This window comes from Lithobates pipiens, unplaced genomic scaffold, assembly GCF_037356315.1.
Source record: "Lithobates pipiens isolate NorthernLeopardFrog02 unplaced genomic scaffold, aLitPip1_a1.2 Scaffold_19, whole genome shotgun sequence".
In the NCBI taxonomy this organism is placed as follows: Eukaryota; Metazoa; Chordata; class Amphibia; order Anura; family Ranidae; genus Lithobates; species Lithobates pipiens.
This window is the reverse complement of record NW_027507764.1, coordinates 26715830-26734034: the sequence shown is the minus strand read 5'-3', so window position 1 is coordinate 26734034 and position 18205 is coordinate 26715830. Positions and strand designations below refer to the sequence as shown.

The 18205-nt window shown below is 43.2% G+C and overlaps 1 protein-coding gene across 8 annotated transcripts in view; it reads left to right on the top strand.

The window, feature by feature from the left end:
• The window catches only part of LOC143995852 (NACHT, LRR and PYD domains-containing protein 10-like), a 176077-nt gene that overhangs the window by 115154 nt on the left and 42718 nt on the right, over nt 1-18205 (top strand). For 7 of the 8 annotated variants that reach the window (XM_077490573.1, XM_077490576.1, XM_077490578.1 and 4 more), the window contains one exon: nt 9436-9600. In XM_077490573.1, the coding sequence (XP_077346699.1) occupies nt 9436-9600 (165 nt within the window). Of the gene's footprint in view, nt 1-9435; nt 9601-16323; nt 16589-18205 lie in introns of those variants that run through there. The other variant, XM_077490572.1, reaches the window with a different exon arrangement.

Sequence of the window (18205 nt, the reverse complement as noted above, 5' to 3'; positions counted from 1 at the left end):
ACGGTCGGACGAAGTTGTCGGAAAATCCGATCGTTTAGAACGCGATGATGTTATTTCGTTACGATGGGACTATGTTCAGGCTAGTAGCCAATAGCTTTGATGTAGGAATTTGATCTGAGCATGCGTGGAACTTTGTCCGATCGTATTCTCTACACATAATCGGAGTATGTCCGATCGGAGCATTTTGTCGGAAAATTTTACCAACAAGTTGGAAAACTTGGTCCGTCGGATACTCCGACGGAAACAGTCCGATGGAGACCACACACAGTCGGACTATCTGACAAAACGGTCCGATCGGACACATTCCATCGGAATCTCCGACCGTGTGTACAAGGGCTTAGAGAGGTCTCTTTCTACACGTCAGGCTCTGTTACAAGGTACGTGACAGTATCAGACAGCCATGTCTGAGCCTGCAAGAGGAGCCTCTCCAATGGATGAGATTTGTCAGCACCTCACAGCCCTCACGCAAGCTGTCAAGTCTCTGCAGGATGGTTATGTTCAGCTGGAGGAAGGTGTGCAGTCTTTGGTACTTCTGCAAGTACTACCACAACTTCATCTCCTGCACAAACACAGGCTGTTTCTAGCCCTTCCGTGGTGATGCTACCACCCGAACCTAGAGTTCCCACACCTGAAAATTCTCAGGGTATCTAAACTAATTCAGAGCCTTCCACAATGCCTGCCAGTTATATTTCGCCTTGTAACTCTGGACTTTCTCTCTGGAATCTACCAAAGTGGGATTCATTATTTCTCTACTCCAAGGGGAACCTCACACCTGGGCCCAATACCTGCTTGAGGAAAATAATATACAGATGCATGCTATGTCATCATTCTTTGACACTATGGCCAAGCTCCACGATGACAGACAGTGAACTGTGATGGCAGAAGCTACGCTTAATGTGCTTCAGCAAGGCCGCAGAGCGGCTGGAAACTATGTTATGGACTTCAGATGCTGGGGTGCAGATACACAATGGAATGATGCAGCTCCTGAGGAACATCCACACTGCCGACAGGGCATCCTGATTCTTTACTGTGGAGAAGAGGAGGGGAGCAAGGGAAGTGGGACTTTCTGTGAAGCACATGGTAGTGAACGGGTAATTTAGCTGAACAAATGGAATTTTATTCATGTAGAATTGTAAACATACATATAATGTTAATATCGGGTCAATTGATAAACACGGTAACAATAGTAACCATGATGATAACAAAAGCTTCTCAAAATGTAACCATAGGGATGGAAATACACGACCTTACCGGGCCATGATTTAATTTAAAGTCCCATAGGGATGGAAATATGTGACCTTATCAGGTTCTGGTTCCTTAAAGTCCTTAAAATCCTCCTCTTTTTTTATTTTACCATGGAGAAGCTGGTCACTATGTGCATGCCTGTCCTGCAAAGACGCGCAAGTATCCATCTATTGTTCCTGCTAACCTGTCAACTCTGTCTTCTAATGCAACTCGTCTAGCTCTTCCACTCTTGTTCCAGCTCCTGGGAGGAACAAATTCAGTCAACGCTGTTATTGACTCCGTAGCTTGCAGTTGCTTCCTTGACCTGACCTTTGCTACGCAACAACATATCCCCCTGCGACCAAAGACTCCCAGACTTTCTGTCGACCTGGCCGATGGCTCGTGTATCAAATCAGGATTAGTGACCCAGTAGACACCTCCATTATCCATCATTACTCCTACTCAACATAAGGAGTCATTGAGCCTTGATGCCATCACTTCCCCATTGTTCCCTGTCATTTTGGGCCTACCTTGGCTTCAAGCCCAAAACCCCCAGATCAACTAGGGTGCCAGAGAAGTCAGGTTGCTGTCATCCTATTGCCAGAGACACCAAGATGTACACTAGTTGGTGCCTGAACCCTATCATGAGTTCCTTGATGTCTTCTGTAAATGGGGAGCTGACATTCTTCCTTCCCATCGGCCATATGATTGCCCAATTGAACTTCACCCACAGGGAATCTCGGCTCCTGGAACAATATTTCCACTTTCTGAACAATAGCAGGAGGCTTTAAAAGAATATATCAATCTGGAGAAAGGATTAATCCACCCATCTACCTCCCTAGCAGGGGCAGAAATATCCTTTGCAACAAAGAAGGACCACTCTCTTTGTCCATATGTGGATTATTGCAAATTGAACAAGATTACAGTTAAAAAATGCTATCCCCTTCCTCTTGTACCCAAACTATTCCAGAGATTAATATCTGCAACAGTTTTCACCAAGTTGGTTTTTAGAGGGGCTTATAACCTTGTCTGTATCCACGAAGGGTGTGAATGGAAGATGGCTTTCCGTACAAGATTTGGCCATTTTGGTCATGCCCTTTGGTCTCTGCAATGCCCCTGACACCTTCCAACATTTCATTAACAATGTGTTTAGAGAAGATTGTTATCATAGTTTACTAAGATGACATTCTGATCTTCTAGGTGTCCCTTGACCTGTACTGAGGGCATGTCAACAGTATTCTATGCTGGCTCCGCCAACATGGTCTATATTCTACTTTAACCCTGAAAAATTTCAATTTGAGCAGCAGAGCATCCAGTTCTTAAAGCGGGGTTCCACCCTAAAGTGGAACTTCCGCTGATCGGAACCCTCCCCCCCTCCGGTGTCACAATTGGCACCTTTCAGGGGGGAGGGGGGTGCAGATACCTATCAAAGACACGTATTTACACGCACTTCCGGGCATATACTCCCACGGGAGTCTATGCCTCTTCCTGTCCCTGCGTGCTGTCTGCTGGGACACACACGTCCCAGAGACAGCGCGGACAATTCCTATTGCGCTGCGCGACTTCCGGGAATCGCTTCACTTCCTGATTCCCTCACCTAGAATGGTGGCGGCAGCAGCCGAGAGCCGAGCAATCGATCGGCCTCAGCTGCCGGCATTGCTGGACCCCGGGACAGGTGAGTGTCCATTTATTAAAAGTCAGCAGCTGCAGTATGTGTAGCTGCTGGCTTTTAATATTTTTTTCCGCAGTGCAGTCCCGCTTTAAGTTTAGTAAATTCTAAGTGTCATGGTTATGCAGTGATCTTCCTCTGGTTGCTTACCTCCCCTCATGTGTTCAGACTAAGAGGCCAGCCACTTCCACCTGGTGGTTTTTATAACCTCTCCTCTAAGCGTGGCTCCACCCCAGGCCCTATCAGGGAACCCTATATTAACCTGTGCATTGCAAGCCAGCGGTGCTGATCAACCATTGTGTATTCATTGTGTGTTTGGCTTCCTGTTTCCTGCTTGCCGTGTGCTCTGTTTGTCTCTGTTACCGACCTTGGCGTGTTCTCAATGATTCCTGTCTGCTTGTGACCCTGACCTTTTGGCATGTCACCGACCATCCTTGTCTGCCTGTGACCCTGAATCTTTGACATGTACTCTCTTGTTCCTGTCTGCTAGTTGCCCTGACCTCGGCCTTATCCCCTTACTATCCTTGTCGTTCCAGCCTGCTGCACCCTTCTCCTGTAGTCTACTGTGAGCGTGAGCTGTGAGACCCTAGGGGCCGCGACCTGGAGCCAGACTGCAGCGAAGTCCATCCTCACCACTGGAGGCTCTGGCAAACACCCGCTGGCTCTTAGACTCCGGGCCCTGGGGAATCTATGCTCTAGCTCCCACTGGGATCTGTGTTAGTGATCCTGTAGACCTGTGTCCTGAATCTCCTTGTGTACAATCCGCAGCAGTCAGTCCTAAGGTCCACTATCTAGCGGTGCACTTCCGACTCCTATAGAGTGCATCTGTCACCTGGTCTCAGGTGACCTGACACTAAGGCAGGAATTAAGATGGATCCCCAAAAAGTTTCCGCTATACTGGATTGGCCTGTACCAACAGATAAGAAGGGGGTGCAACATTTTGTGGGGATTGTAAAATTTTAATCGGAGATTCATTAAAAGCTCCTCTGCCGTCATCGCCTCCATCACAGAAGCAAAACCTGCGATTCTGCTGGAATCCTGAGGCACAAGATGCCTCAGGAAATTTGAAGAGACTTTTCACCTCAGCACCTATCCTCAGTCATCCTGACTCAGCACTACCTTACATAATTGCAGTGAATGCATCAGAAATGGTAGTGGAGGCAGCTGTTTTTCTCAACGTCAGGGATTGAAGGATTTGATGCACCATGTGGCCTTAGTTTCTCTCCGCTGGGGAGAGTTTCTGTGAGAATAAGATGTAGGAGATTAGAAACTTCTCGCCATCAAAGCAGCTCCGAAATGGAGATACCTGTTGGAGGGCTCAGCACATCCCATATTAATATACACGATCATAAGAATCTGGAGTATTTATATTATTATATAGAACCATGCCTGTCCACCTTAATTACCCATTGATAGGGGCAACACTTAAGGTATTTCAAAGAGTAATAAAGGTAATTGACATTTTGTCATCACCAGGACCCTTATCATCACTAAGTTCCAATCTAGACTTTATACCAAGCCTGAAAACCCAGACATAAGCATACACATACAAAAACAAAAACCCCTCCTGGGTACACATTGCACACATAGGGGAAAAATGAATATATTAATTTACAGGAAGAGCGTGCTTTGAGGGCTCCGAGACAGACAACACCACATCATTGGTGTACTCTTGGCTGCAATCATCAATGGCAACGGAGACAGAGAAACATAAATCACGTTGGGAAAGAGCTTTGAATACTACATTCAGTGATGATCAGTGGATGCATGTTTGTGTTTTCGCACATAAATGTTCCACCAGTACTCGCCTACAGGAAACCTTCTTTAAAAACCTCACTCACTGGTATTCTACACAAATTAAATTCTGACAATGGTTTCCCAGTGTCTCCGTGGTGGGACTTCCCTCTCATACAAATATACTGGCTTAAAGTCATAGAAAAGATAAAGCAGATAACAGAAACCACAATTCCTCTGACTACAGCCTTTTGGATGTCTCCATCTGACCCAAGAAAAAATATAAAAAGTCTGACTAGTGTATTGCATCTGATGTGTTTTTATGTATATAATATACATGGAGATATATACACACACATATATATATATATTCTTGTGACTCTCCCAGCTTCATAGACATTTAGACATTTGGTGTGTATGCTCAGGCTTTCTGCAAGTGCACATTTGTCCAACAGATGTCCTGGAGTGCTTATACAAGACACCCTCTCTGCTACCATTGTTTATATGGGTGTTCTGGTCAACTATAAATATCCAGCTTGAGCTTTTGCTATTTTTGACATTGGTGTAATGGGGCAGAAAGGGATATGCCCAGGTGGGATTCTCTTCTTAAAACTTTCTAAATAAAAGGCAAGAACACAAACTCAGAGGAAGACTCTCTGTAATGATGGAATACCAAGGAAGGTCTCTGCCAGAACAGAAGGTCCCTGCAATCCCCTTGGGTCCTCAATGCCAAGGAGATAGTGAAGTTTCTATAAGCGGAGCTAGGTACCCTTTTTGTGTATTCTTATTGTATACAGATCATAGTTTGGCTGGGAAGTAAGTAGCATTTCATTATAGGTATCTCTGTCCGTCTTGTATGGTATTACTAATATTGTAATAGTTTTGTATGTAAATCATTTTTGTTTAGTAAAAGAACATTTATACACTAGAGGTCTTAGTTGCCTTGCTTTTACCACAAAGTAACCTTAATAGATAGACGCAAGCAAAACTAGACACATTAGCAAAATCCTTGATTCCGAGATTTTGAAAATACACACATTCCTCTACACTTAACGAATGGCTCCGCTCCGTAGGGTTTTTTTTATGCCATGAGTAAGTGAAAGAATGGTTCCTCGATGTGCGACACCAACCGTCACACAGGAATGAGGAAGCATGATGATCTGGTGCTCTTTTGCTGGATTCATGGTTGGCAACTTGCACAGAGTGGGTGGCACCCTGAACCAAAATTACTACCACAACATTTTTGCAGTGCCATGGGATACCATCTGGCAGCATCACTTCACTGTCACCTCCCGTTTCCTTCAAGAAGGTGCTGGAAGGAGAGGAGGAGAAGAGAGGTTGGGTGTGCGAGGAGCCCTGACCAATCCGGTGCCGTCTCATCTGAGAGGCCCAGCAACTGGCGAAGCATCCAGGGGAGGACTCTTCAGGAGAAGGCCACGCACAAGGCTGTTTTCTCTGAAGGAGCCTGGAGGCTCAGTTGAAGGACATTAAATTAAATTACACTCATACGGTATCGCCAGACCAGCTCCGAGATACTGGTACTGTATGATAGCTCTTTAAATTTACCTACGCCCCTCAGTTACATTCAAGTCCGTGGCAGAGACTTTTCACAAGTGTTCTATATCCAAGTCTGTGATAGAGACTTTGCTCCAATATTCTACATCCAAGTCTGTGGCAGAGACCTTGATTTACCTAACGCTTTACCGGCTGCTAGGCCTAGTGAGAGGAGGTCTATCTGGTGGTTGTGAGAATCCAGCTGTGAAACGGTAGTTCTCTGGATTTCTTTTGTGAGAGACTTCCTATTTTTGCAGTTCCAAAAGTACCTGAACTTTCTTTCTAACCCTCTACCCTTCATTAAGAAACTGTGTTGTCTTTTAAATAAATATCCCAAAAAGAGGATCAAGTGTCAGTTTCTACAATTCTTTGGGCCATCTACCACGGGAAACCCCTAGACACAGACACGGTCAAGAAGGTAACGGTCAGCCCAATAAAGCCAGCAGCTCCTTCGGGGGGTCAGTGCTACACTTTGTTTTCAGAGTACATTGAGACATTAAACTGCATACATTTCAATAGAAACTGAAAAAAATGGGGGTGTTCTAGAAGTTTTGTAGTGTATATAATAAAAACAAAGTGTTTTAAGTATGCAAATTTAGTAATTGTTTGGGCTCCTTTTACACTGATGGAATGATCGGGTACACCTGTCAGGCAGACCAGATTGGACCATCCATAGCACTCTCTGGAGTGGCAGATGTTGGCTGTCATGTGTCTGTTCCTTTTTGCTAAAAACAGATGGATGGAGATCTGTTCCCCATCCATCTGGTAGATTGGATCTGATGACAGTCAGATGGAAATGGACAGGCAGTCCATTTCCAACCGACCGCCCCATAGACAAGACAGCGGGCTATGTAGAGTGGACACGGACCTGTCATCTGCCTGCACAGTAGGGATCAGTGGAAAGATCCCCTGCTAGATCTGCCCTGTCTGAAAGGAGCCTTACAGTCAGGTTAATTGATAATGCTACTTTTGGCACGGGCATCTAACTCTTTTGTGACCAGAGATCACTGATTCTGAGGGGGAGATTTACCAAATCCGGTGCAGCTCTGCATAAAAACCAATCAGCTTCCAGGTTTTATTATCAAAGCCTAAAGGGGAAGTTCAGCCTAAAACTAAATTCTCAAAATCTACTTGCAGCTACAATCTAATGCCGCGTACACACGATCAAACGGTCCGGTGGAAAAGTCACAATCCGCCCGTGTGTGGGCTCCGGCGGACTTTTTTTTACCCAAAAGTCTGGCGGACTTAGAAATTAGTTGTGCACCAAAATATGTCCCGACTCGCAGTCCAGCGGACAATACGGCCGTGTGCTAGTCCGCCGTACTTTTGAAATTAACAGACTTTTCCCACACGGAGAAAAGTCAGTTCATTTTGAGCGTGGCTCCAGGTAGCCGGGACTAGCGAAGGAAGTGTCGCTGGCCCCATCACCTGGTATGGACTTAAAGGGGAAGCCCTACGCCAAAAAAATGGCGTGGGGGTCCCCCCAGGTCCATATCAGACCCTTATCCGAGCACACTACCCGGCCGGTCAGGAAATGGGGTGGGGACGAGCGAGCGCTCCCCCTCCTGAGCCGTACCAGGCCGCGTGCCCTCAACATGGGGGGTGCTTTGGGGAAGGGGGGCCACGCGGCCCCTCCACCCCAAAGCACCTTGTCCTCGTGTTGATGAGGACATGAGCCTCTTCCCGACAACCCTGACCGTCTGGGTCTGCGGGCAGGGGGCTTATCAGAATCCGGGGGCCCCCTTATTAAACCCCCCCACCCTATGTGAATGAGTATGGGTACAATGTACTGCCGGACCTAGTCCGCCACAAAAGTACCATGTGTGGGCAGGTACGCTCGTTTGTCCGCCAGACTAAGTCCCCCGGATAGTCTGATCGTGTGTACGCGGCATAAGAAAAAACCTATGTAGCCCTGTAAATCATTATACATACCTTTTCTGAAGCCGTTCTTGTCCGGTCTACAAAAACAGAAGCTCCATGCAGGAGACAGCCATCAACAGCTGGGTAATAAATAATCAAAACGGGAAAGATGGCACTGCTAAAAAGAGTGTATATCTGTGACGAACGCGGCCAACCTCACACCACGCTGTCACTTACGTAACAATGCCACACTCAGCTGCACCCAGCACAAAGATTTTCCTGCTTGCGGGACCACAATCTAGTTGCGGGCAGCCTGAGAGCGATTGTCACTGGGCTAATTACACAATTAACCCTTTATCTGCCACCGCCCCCTTTTTAAAAGACAGAGCCGGGAGGACTCGTAATTTTAGCAATACCAATTATAATTTTAGAATAAGCGCCTGCAACACACACTGCCACCACAGACAGGTCTGCTCAGAAGCCTTACTCTACCACAGTAGCGCCCTTTTAAGAGACAGGTTCGTTTATAGCTTGCATCAAGAGCTTTAAAGACAAGGTTAACACTTTTCAACATAAGGGTTTATTATGAAAAGGTCAAGGTTGGTGCGAATAAAACATTTACAGAAAAGATGTTTAAAAAAATAAAGACAATATACAGCCACAAAGAAATAAGGTAGAATTGGGAAGGAAGAATACTTGCAATTAATGTCCAAGGGTTGATCAGAGTTCGATCGATGAGCAAAGGTAATCGGTTCTCAAACTTGGCAGATGTTCCTGCTTGGATGGTAAAAGGAGAACTGACCATTGCCTTGGCCTCTCCTTTGATATAACAATAGTATCTGTTATTAGCTATTAGTTATAATGTATGGTGGACACTTGCACCTCTTTGATGTGGACAGAGGTTCCCAATGTACAGAAATAACAGTGAAAAATAAGTAAACAAGTAATTACACTATTTAGAGACTCACTTTTTATATATTTACTATTTTTGTTGTCCCATATAGATCTTATATTGTCATACACCCATTTAAAACCATCGCAGCCAGTCGATATATATGCTTTTTAGCGGTGTCATCTTTCCCTTTTTGATTATTTATTCGTTTGGGCACCACTCTGTGTGGTCATTATTTAGGGAGGGGCTGCCGCTATACTTATTACCCAGCTGTTACATTAAACAAAAAATTGCGTGCTTAGGTATAACATCCCCCATAGTGTTACTATGAGGATTCTGTTGTCAGATGCCTCCACAGAGCTTTTCTTCAAAATGTGAATGTTGATGCGCAGTATATTTATAACTGATCCTTACAAATAGGATTTCTTATTATCAGTCTTAGAGGTTAACAAGCCTAATGATCCAAAAAATAAAAATATATGTTTTCCTTTTGTTGTAATAGTTTGATGAAAATCGGATTGACAGATGAATATGTACCATTACTGGTGCCGCTGAGTGAAAACGAGAATCTCATAGAACTGGATCTGAGTTCTAACACAATATCAGAAGCTGCCCTCAGTCACATCCGGGAACTTATAATGAAATCTTCCAGCCTGAAGAAAATAGAGTACGTATAACACAAATGTACTGGTTACTGTAATCCTTTTTTGGGGTGCGGTATATGTGTTCTTTATACATAATGACATCAACATCCTCCATCTTGGTTTTATTATTGCCTTTATGTTATTCAGTTTAGATGAGGAGTAACAAATTAACAGTCTTTTCCTAGAAGTAAAATATAACATTTGCCCTCTTTTTGTAGCTACAAAATCTTTAAGGTTCCATTCATACCTGAGCGACCTGCAATGACAGCTGCTCATTTTATTTATTTTTATTTATTTATTTTTTACTTGAGTATATTTGGGACTGCACTATTAATTTGAATGGGACTTCCTCTGCTTTAAAAGAAGCTCATGTACTAAATCTTGGCACAGAGCCAGATGCATTTGCAGTTGCGTCTTTTTACAGTGATTGTAGTGAGATTTGTCACTTGACAAATGCGGCAAAAATGCTCTGCGTCTGTGGTGTCATTAAGATATAATGGCATCACAAACCTGTTCTGCGTTTTGACGCAATTCTGGAATCATGGGCAGAATCGCAGCCGTTCCGCCCGCAATCCAAAGTGATTAGGTGTGAATGGAGCCTAAAGTGGAGAAGGATAGAGATGTAGCTGTTTTAATATTGTCTGTATCCACATTTGTGATAATTTCCACACCTCTTCCTGTCCATGTGACCCTTTTCATCAGAGCAGTGATGGTAAGAATCTCTTTCTAGGGGGGACATAAAATGAATCACCCCCGACTCTGATGAAATGTGATATGTTGTGTACAGTAGTGAATGATGAGCCAGACTGCCCTGGAGTTGGTGAACTTTAAAGAAATCCAAATGCTGAACCCCTAACCCCGCTGAAATCAATGGGAGCTAAATCAGTCAAATAGCATGTACAGGTGTACAGGTACCAATGCATTAAAAAAATCCATTCAACCAGAAGTGATCTTTTAAATTCTTGAAGTGAAACAATAAAACCATCCAATTCCTTTAAATAAAATGTCGGGGGGGGGGGGGGTAATAATGCCGGTGAATTGGCACATCTGTATGATGTATACAACCAACTACAGCATCACTGACATTCACATAGAGACATGCATAAAATATTTTTTTAAAGAAAATCGGCACACAGACATCTCCAAACCTTGGGGCCTTTGATAAAGCACAATTCATGTGTGAAACATGTAAGCCGTGTCTCCCTTGCTTGTACATGTAGTGCTTCTCATGTTCTTCATGGTTTCTGTGAATAAAGGCATTTGGATCTCAGTTCGGTGTGCAGCCCTCCGGAGTCCGCTATGTATTTTAGAGAACCCAAATTGCATACTAGACCTTTTGAGTATAGTATTGATTTTTAGGGGGTTCCTCACACAAAAAGTGCATTAGGTTCCCCCAAAAATCCATACCAGACCCTTAATCTCAGCATACAGCCTGGCTGGTTAGGAAAGGGGGGCAAGCATGCACACCCCTATCCTAAACCATACCAGGACATATAGTACATTCACATCAGTCCCTGCCCTCGAAGAGCATTATAGTCAAAGGTCTCTAACTCCAATTCATACACACTAGGGCCGATTTAGACAGGAGCCAATAAACCTACCTGCATGTCTTTGTAGTGTGGGAGGAAACCGGAGTAACCGGAGCAAACCCACAGACACAGGGAGAATGTGCAAACTCCAGACAGGTAGTGCCATGCTTGAGATTTCAAACCTATCATCTTGGTGTTGTCAGGTGGCAGTGCTAACCACTTACCTACTACACTTGCCAAAGTAAAAAAAAAAAAAAAAAAAGACGACCCAGCACATAACTGATCCCAATAGTACATGTAGCCAAAACACAGCTTCCTGAGCTGTCATCCCCTATATAAAGGAAGAGGTGAGGTGGCTTGTTTCATGTTTTGTTACCTCACAAACTAGAATGCACATGGATTGTTTGAGGATTTGCATTATTTAATTTATAGAACATGACCACAACTTTGAAGGTTTTTTTATTTTTATTGCGGAGCAAACAAATAGGACAAAATAACAGAAAAAGTCAATGTGCATAACGATTCACCCCCCTGAAGTCAAAAGTTTTGTAGAGCCACCTTTTGCGGCTATCCCAGCTCCAAGTCTCTTTGGATAAGTCTATGAGTCTTGCCACATCTCACCACTGGGATTTTTGCCAATTCCTCCTTGCAAAACTGCTCCAGCTCCTTCAAGCTTGGATGGTTTGCACTTGTGAACAACAATCTTTAAGTCTGACTACATATTTTCTATTGGATTGAGGTCTGGGCTTTGACAAGGCCATCCCAACACATTTACATGTTTCCCCTTAAACCACCCAAGTGTTGCTTTAGCAGTGTGTTTGGGGTGATTGTTCTGCTGGAAGGTGAACCTCCTTCCTAGCCTCAAATCACACACAGAGTGATACAGGTTTTGCTCAAGAATATCCCTGTATTTATATTTCCCTCAACTGACCAGTTTCCCAGTCCCGACTGCTGAAAAAACATCCCCACAGCATGATGCTGCCACCACCATGTTTCACAGTGGGGATGGTGTTCTTTGGGTGATGTGTTGGGTTTGCGCCATTCATAGCATTTTCTTTGATGGCTGAAAAATTTAATTTTATTCTCATCAGACCAGAGCACCTTCCTCCATACATTTTGGGAGTCTCCCACATCTTTTCAAAACTCAAAACGTGACATTTTGTTTTTTGCTGAAAGTAAAGGGCTTTATGGCAGAGTGGCCAGAAGGAAGCCAACTCTATGGAGCGTACAGCTTATTGTCGCCCTATGTACAGATACTCCAGTCTCTGCTGTGGAACTCTGCAGCTCCTCCAGGGTTACCTTAGGTCTCTGTGCTGCCCCTCTGATTAATGCCCTCCTTGCCCGGTCTATGAGTTTTGGTGTGTGGCCATCTCTTGGCAGGTTTGCTGTTGTGCCATGTTCTTTCCATTTTGTTATGCATAGGATACATTAAGATGAAAAAGCCTGAGGGTTTACAACCCCTTTAAGGATACTAAGTATAGGATTATTATAAGAACTGTGCACTGATCTTACAACGCCTCTTTCCTTGAGTTTCCTTATAATTTCTGCTAGCAAATCATAACAGGCTAGGGCAAGATGATACTGCTTGATATAAACAGGAGGTGCCTCTGGATCAGTCTGAATCCTGGCAATGTGTATGTCTGTTAGACCACAATCATAGGAATCTTTAGCAAAGATATCCTTGAACTCCATGAGAACATCTTTTAATTGTCGGCATTCTATGTCATTAGAGCATCCATCGGCTAAGGATATTTGCTTCTGGAAATCCTGGAAAAATTTTAGGTTATACTATTTCATAGGCTTCTTCAAGCCTGTCACTGAGGTCATAATATGACTTACTAGCCTTCTCGGTATACTCACAATATTCCTCTGTTTTCTGCTCATTACTGATTTAATGAATTATATTGATGCTACTAAATAGTAAAGCTACAATAATACACCGTTGTCCTATAAATTTGAAGAAAACAAAGGCAGAGGATCGAAGGCAACTGTGACTTTCATGGTACGGAAAGGACTTGCATACACTTTTGTATAAAAATATATACATTTATTTAGAAAAAAAATGAATTTAAAAAGGTCCTCAAGAGAGAAAATATACATAGTACATATAAATATATTCTCTGTACAAGAACTGAACAATGGAGCGTGCATTCATTCAGGATTAGGAATGGCGTTCAGAATCAGTTCAAACTCAACATGTTTTGTGGGATGACCACTTCAGTATATATCCAGAGACATGATATGCAGTTATCTCTATAAGGAATAAACATATAGATAATCAAATTCATGAAAAAAATAAAATAAATCCCGTAATGATTGTAGGGATAGGAACATATGTGAACACTCCTCAATTCTGCCATAAAGGTGAGCATATTCAACAGTCCCAACATTGCTACAATTAATAAATCATGTACGTGATTCTACTCACAAATGTGTCCCCATGAAGGATAATCAACAGAGCTTACAATGGCAGGACCGACCAAATCAAAGGGCATCTATAATCCCCTAGGGGCAACTTCCCGGGCGAGTGTGGGAACCAGGACAAGATACAGAGAATGAGTAGGCAAACTGTCAAAAAGACAAGGAGAGAGCAATATATATATTATATATATATATATATATATATATATATATATATATATATAATAAATATATAAATGGGCTGGTGACAGGTACTCTGATGGTCTGCAGATAGGTACTACAAACAACCGGACTTTCCAGCAGAAAAGGTCCGACTGAATCATTTCATCGGATATTCCAATCGTGTGGGGGCTTCAGGACAGACCTAGAAATAGAACATTTTTTAAATCTTTTCCCAACGGAATCAATTCCAATGGGGAAAACGGTTTGTCTGCATGCTATTCTGATGGACCAAAAATGACGCAAGGGCAGCTATTGGCTACTGGCTATTGAACTTCCTTTTCTAGTCCCATCATACGTCATTGCGTTCTAAACGAAAGGACCTTGGTGTGATAATGTGTAGGCAAGTCCGTTTCTGCAGAACTCTGTCGGAAAGACCGTCAGAGTTTATTCTGACGGAAAGTCTGGTTGTGTGTATGCGGCATGGTGGTCTGCAGGTACGTACTCAGGTACTCTGATGGGCTGGGGATAGGTACTCTGATGGACTGGGGACAAGTACTTGGGTACTCTAATGGACTGGTGACAGGTACTTGGGTACTCTGATGGGCTGCTAACAGGTCCTCTTTATTACTGGGAGCAATCAGTGTAATTTTGTGTATACTGTAGACGGTAACTAGCTGTTATCACAATCTCGAGGAGAACCCGGTAACCACTAGTTACAGTGCTTGTTGACATTCTGTGACCAGCTGTGATTGGACACAGCTGGTCACGTGGTAAAGAGCCAATTTTATTAGCTCTTTACCCCACTCAGGGATGGACTGTTCAACGGCGAGACGTGCCACCCTATCACCGCTCTGCACACCCCTAGGGGCGCACAAGGACAGCGCATATGCCCGGCTGTGATTGGACACAGCCTGTCACATGGTAAAGAGCCATTATTATTGGCTCTTTACACTGATTGGAGATGGGTTGTGTCCCGAGGGACATGCCTCATCCCTGACCGCCAGAGCGGAGAGAACATCATATAACATCCAACCAGAGGGAGGTAGTGTTCCTGCCGGCGTCATTTCAATATGGCCTGGTATGGAATTGGTTAAGAAAGCACAAAAATAGAATATGACAATTTTACTATCTTCTACTCACAACTATTATTATTATTATTATTATTATACAGGATTTATATATTGCCAACAGTTTAGACAGTGCTTAACAAAATGAAGGCAGACATGCCAGTTACATTACATTTGGTACAAGAGGAATCAGAGGGCCCTGCTCATTAGAGCTTACAATCTAAGAGGGAGGGTCATTTGATACAAAAGGTAATAACTGTGGGGGATGATCTGATGGAGGAAGTAAAACGGTGTATTGGTTAGAAGCAGGATAGGCTTCTTTAAAGGGAATGTTTGTTTTTTAGGGATCGTCTAAAGATGGATAGATTAGGGGACAGTCTGACAGATTGGGGTAGGAAGTTCCAAAGGATGGGGGAAGCTCTGGAGAAATCCTGGAGGCATAAATGGGAGGAGGTGAAAAGGGAGCTAGAGAGCAGGAGGTCTTGGGAGGACTGAAGAGAGCGACTTGGTTGGTATTTTGAGACTAGGTTAGTGATGTAGCCGAGGGCAGAGTTATGGATTCAATTATTGTTAGTACTTTAAATTTTATTTGTTGGGTGAGTGGAAACCAGTGGAGGGATTGGCAGAGGACACTGAATGGTTGGCAAGGTGGACGAGTCTGGACTGAAGGGGAAATAGTGTATGCAAAGGTAATCCAATGAGGAGAGAGTTGCAGTAGTCGAGGTGGGAGATAACCAGGGAGTGAATTAGAAACTTGGTGGTGTCATTGGTTAAACGGACATATTTGAGAGATGCTGCAAAGGTTGAGGCAGCATGATTTGGACAGGGATTGGCTGTGGGCCTGAAAGGACAGTTCAGAGACCAAGGTTACCCCTAGCACCCTGGCATACTGTTAGTTGTGCCATTGATCTTGGCAGAGCAGTCAGGGAGGAAATATTAAGAGCTCGGTTTTAGATAGATTCAGTTTGAGGAAGTGGTGTGACATCCAGGCTAATATGTCTGTTAGTAAATCAGTCAGGTGCGGGGAGACTGATGGGGTGAGCTGAGAGGTAGAGAGACAGATTTGGGTGTCATCGGCATACAAATGGTAGCAGAAGCCAAGAGGGAGGCTGACCCATGGAAGATGTGTAGATTGAGAATAGTAGAGGCCCAAGGACAGAACCTTGGGGGACCCCAATGGTAAGAGGAGTTGGAGAGAAGGAAGTGGAGTTGTAAGTGACACAGAAGATGCAGTGAGATGGGTAAGATTCAAACCAAGGGAGAGTGCAGCTATGGAGACCAAGCAAATTTAGTTTTTTGAGGAGGAGGGGTTGGTCAACTGTATCAAAGACAACGGAGAGGTCCAAGAGTAAGAGTATGGAATAATGACCATTGGTTTTGGCTGTTAGTAAGTCATTTGTGAGTATTAGGAGAGCAGTTTCTGTGGAGTGCTGTGGGCGAAATCCAGATTGAAGAGGATCAAGAAGGTTTTTCTCAATGAGGTGGACGATCAGTCGATTGTGGACTAAACGTTCAAGGAGTTTGGAGGCAAAAGGTAGTACTCACCATGTTATATCCTCTTTTTTAGGATTTCTACCAAAGGCATATCAAGTGAAGCAGTAAGAGAACTACAGAACACCCGGCCTGGACTTACTATTCACACTACTGATTATTGAAGCCAGAAAAAAAGACACCCTGACAGCTCTAAGTGGAGGATATTTAATATGCACTGTTTATTGTATTTTCCTTTTTTGACAATTGAAGAACAGACTGTTTCACCCCCTCATGCCCATGCCAAATTTCAGCTTTTAGCGCTGTCACACTTTGATAAACAATTTCATATGGGCACAGCATGACTGAGTAATTGTCATTCATTTTTTAATGAGCTTTCTTTTGGTGGCATTTATTTACCACTGGGCTTTTTACTTTTTACTATATAAATAATCTTTCTTCATAAATTTACCCCAACATGTAGTCTGCTACATTTCCTTGGTAAAAAAGAACATCCTAATGTGCTGACGGCCAATCTCATTTCTTGAGGACTTAAAATGTTAGGACAGTACAAATATCTCCCAAATGACCTCTTTTTGGAAAGTAGACAGTCCAAGGTCTTTAACCACTTGCCGACCAGCGCACGATGATGTAAGTCGACAGAATGGCACGAGCAGGCAAATGGGCGTACATGTACGTCCCTTTAAATTTGCCGCCCTGCCATCGGGAGCGCGCCGCCGGCTGGTCGGGACCCCCGTGAATCCGGTCGCGGGACCAGCGGACTGGATCGCCGCGGGCATCCCCGCGATCGTCTCACGGAGCGGCTGAATGGAGAAGTGCCATTGTAAACAACATTTCTCCATTCTGCCTAGCAACTAGTGACGCTGATCTCTGCTCCATGTGATTGGAGCAGAGATCAATGTTCACTAAATGAAAGCCCAGCCCCCAACAGTTAGTAACACACCCCTAGGAACACTTAACCCCTACACTGCCACCCACTGGTTAACCCCTTCACTGCCAGTGTCATTTGCACAGGAATCACTGCATTTATATAGCAGTGATTGCTGTATAAATGACAATGGTCCCAAAAATGTGTCAAAAATGTCCGATGGGTCCCCCACAATGTCGCAGTCACAATAAAAATCGCTGATCGCCGCCATTACTAGTAAAAAAAATAATACAAAATTATTAATAAAAATGCTATAAAACTATCCCTATTTTGTAAACGCTATAACTTTTGCGCAAACCAATATTCGCTTATTGCGATTTTTTTTACCAAAAATATGTAGAAGAAGAATACGTATCGGCCTAAACTGAGGGAAAAAAATGTTTTTTTATATATTTTTGGGGGATATTTATTATAACAAAAAGTAAAAAATAATGCATTTTTTTCAAAATTGTCGCTCTATTTTTGTTTATATCGCAAAAAATAAAAACCGCAGGGGTGATCAAATACCACCAAAAGAAAGCTCTATTTGTGGGAAAAAAAGGACGTCAATTTTGTTTGGGAGCCACGTCGCACGACCGCGCAATTGTCAGTTAAAGCGACGCAGTGCCAAATCACAAAAAGTGGTCTATTTATTATAGCAAAAAATATATAAATATATTATATATATATATATATACATACATACATACACACACACACACATATACATATACATATATATATATATATATATATATATATATATATAAAAATTTGTCTCAGTTTAGGCCGATACGTATTCAACATATTTTTGGTTAAAAAAAAAAAAAAATCGCAATTAGCGATTGGTTTGCGCAAAAGTTATAGCGTATACAAATTAGGGGATAGTTTTGTAGCATTTTTATTAATATATATATTTTTTTTACTAGTAATGGCGGCATTCAGCGATTTTTATTGTGACTGCTACATTATGGCGGACACATCAGACATTTTTGGGACCATTGTCATTTATACAGTAATCAGTGCTATTTAAATGCACTGATTTCTGGTG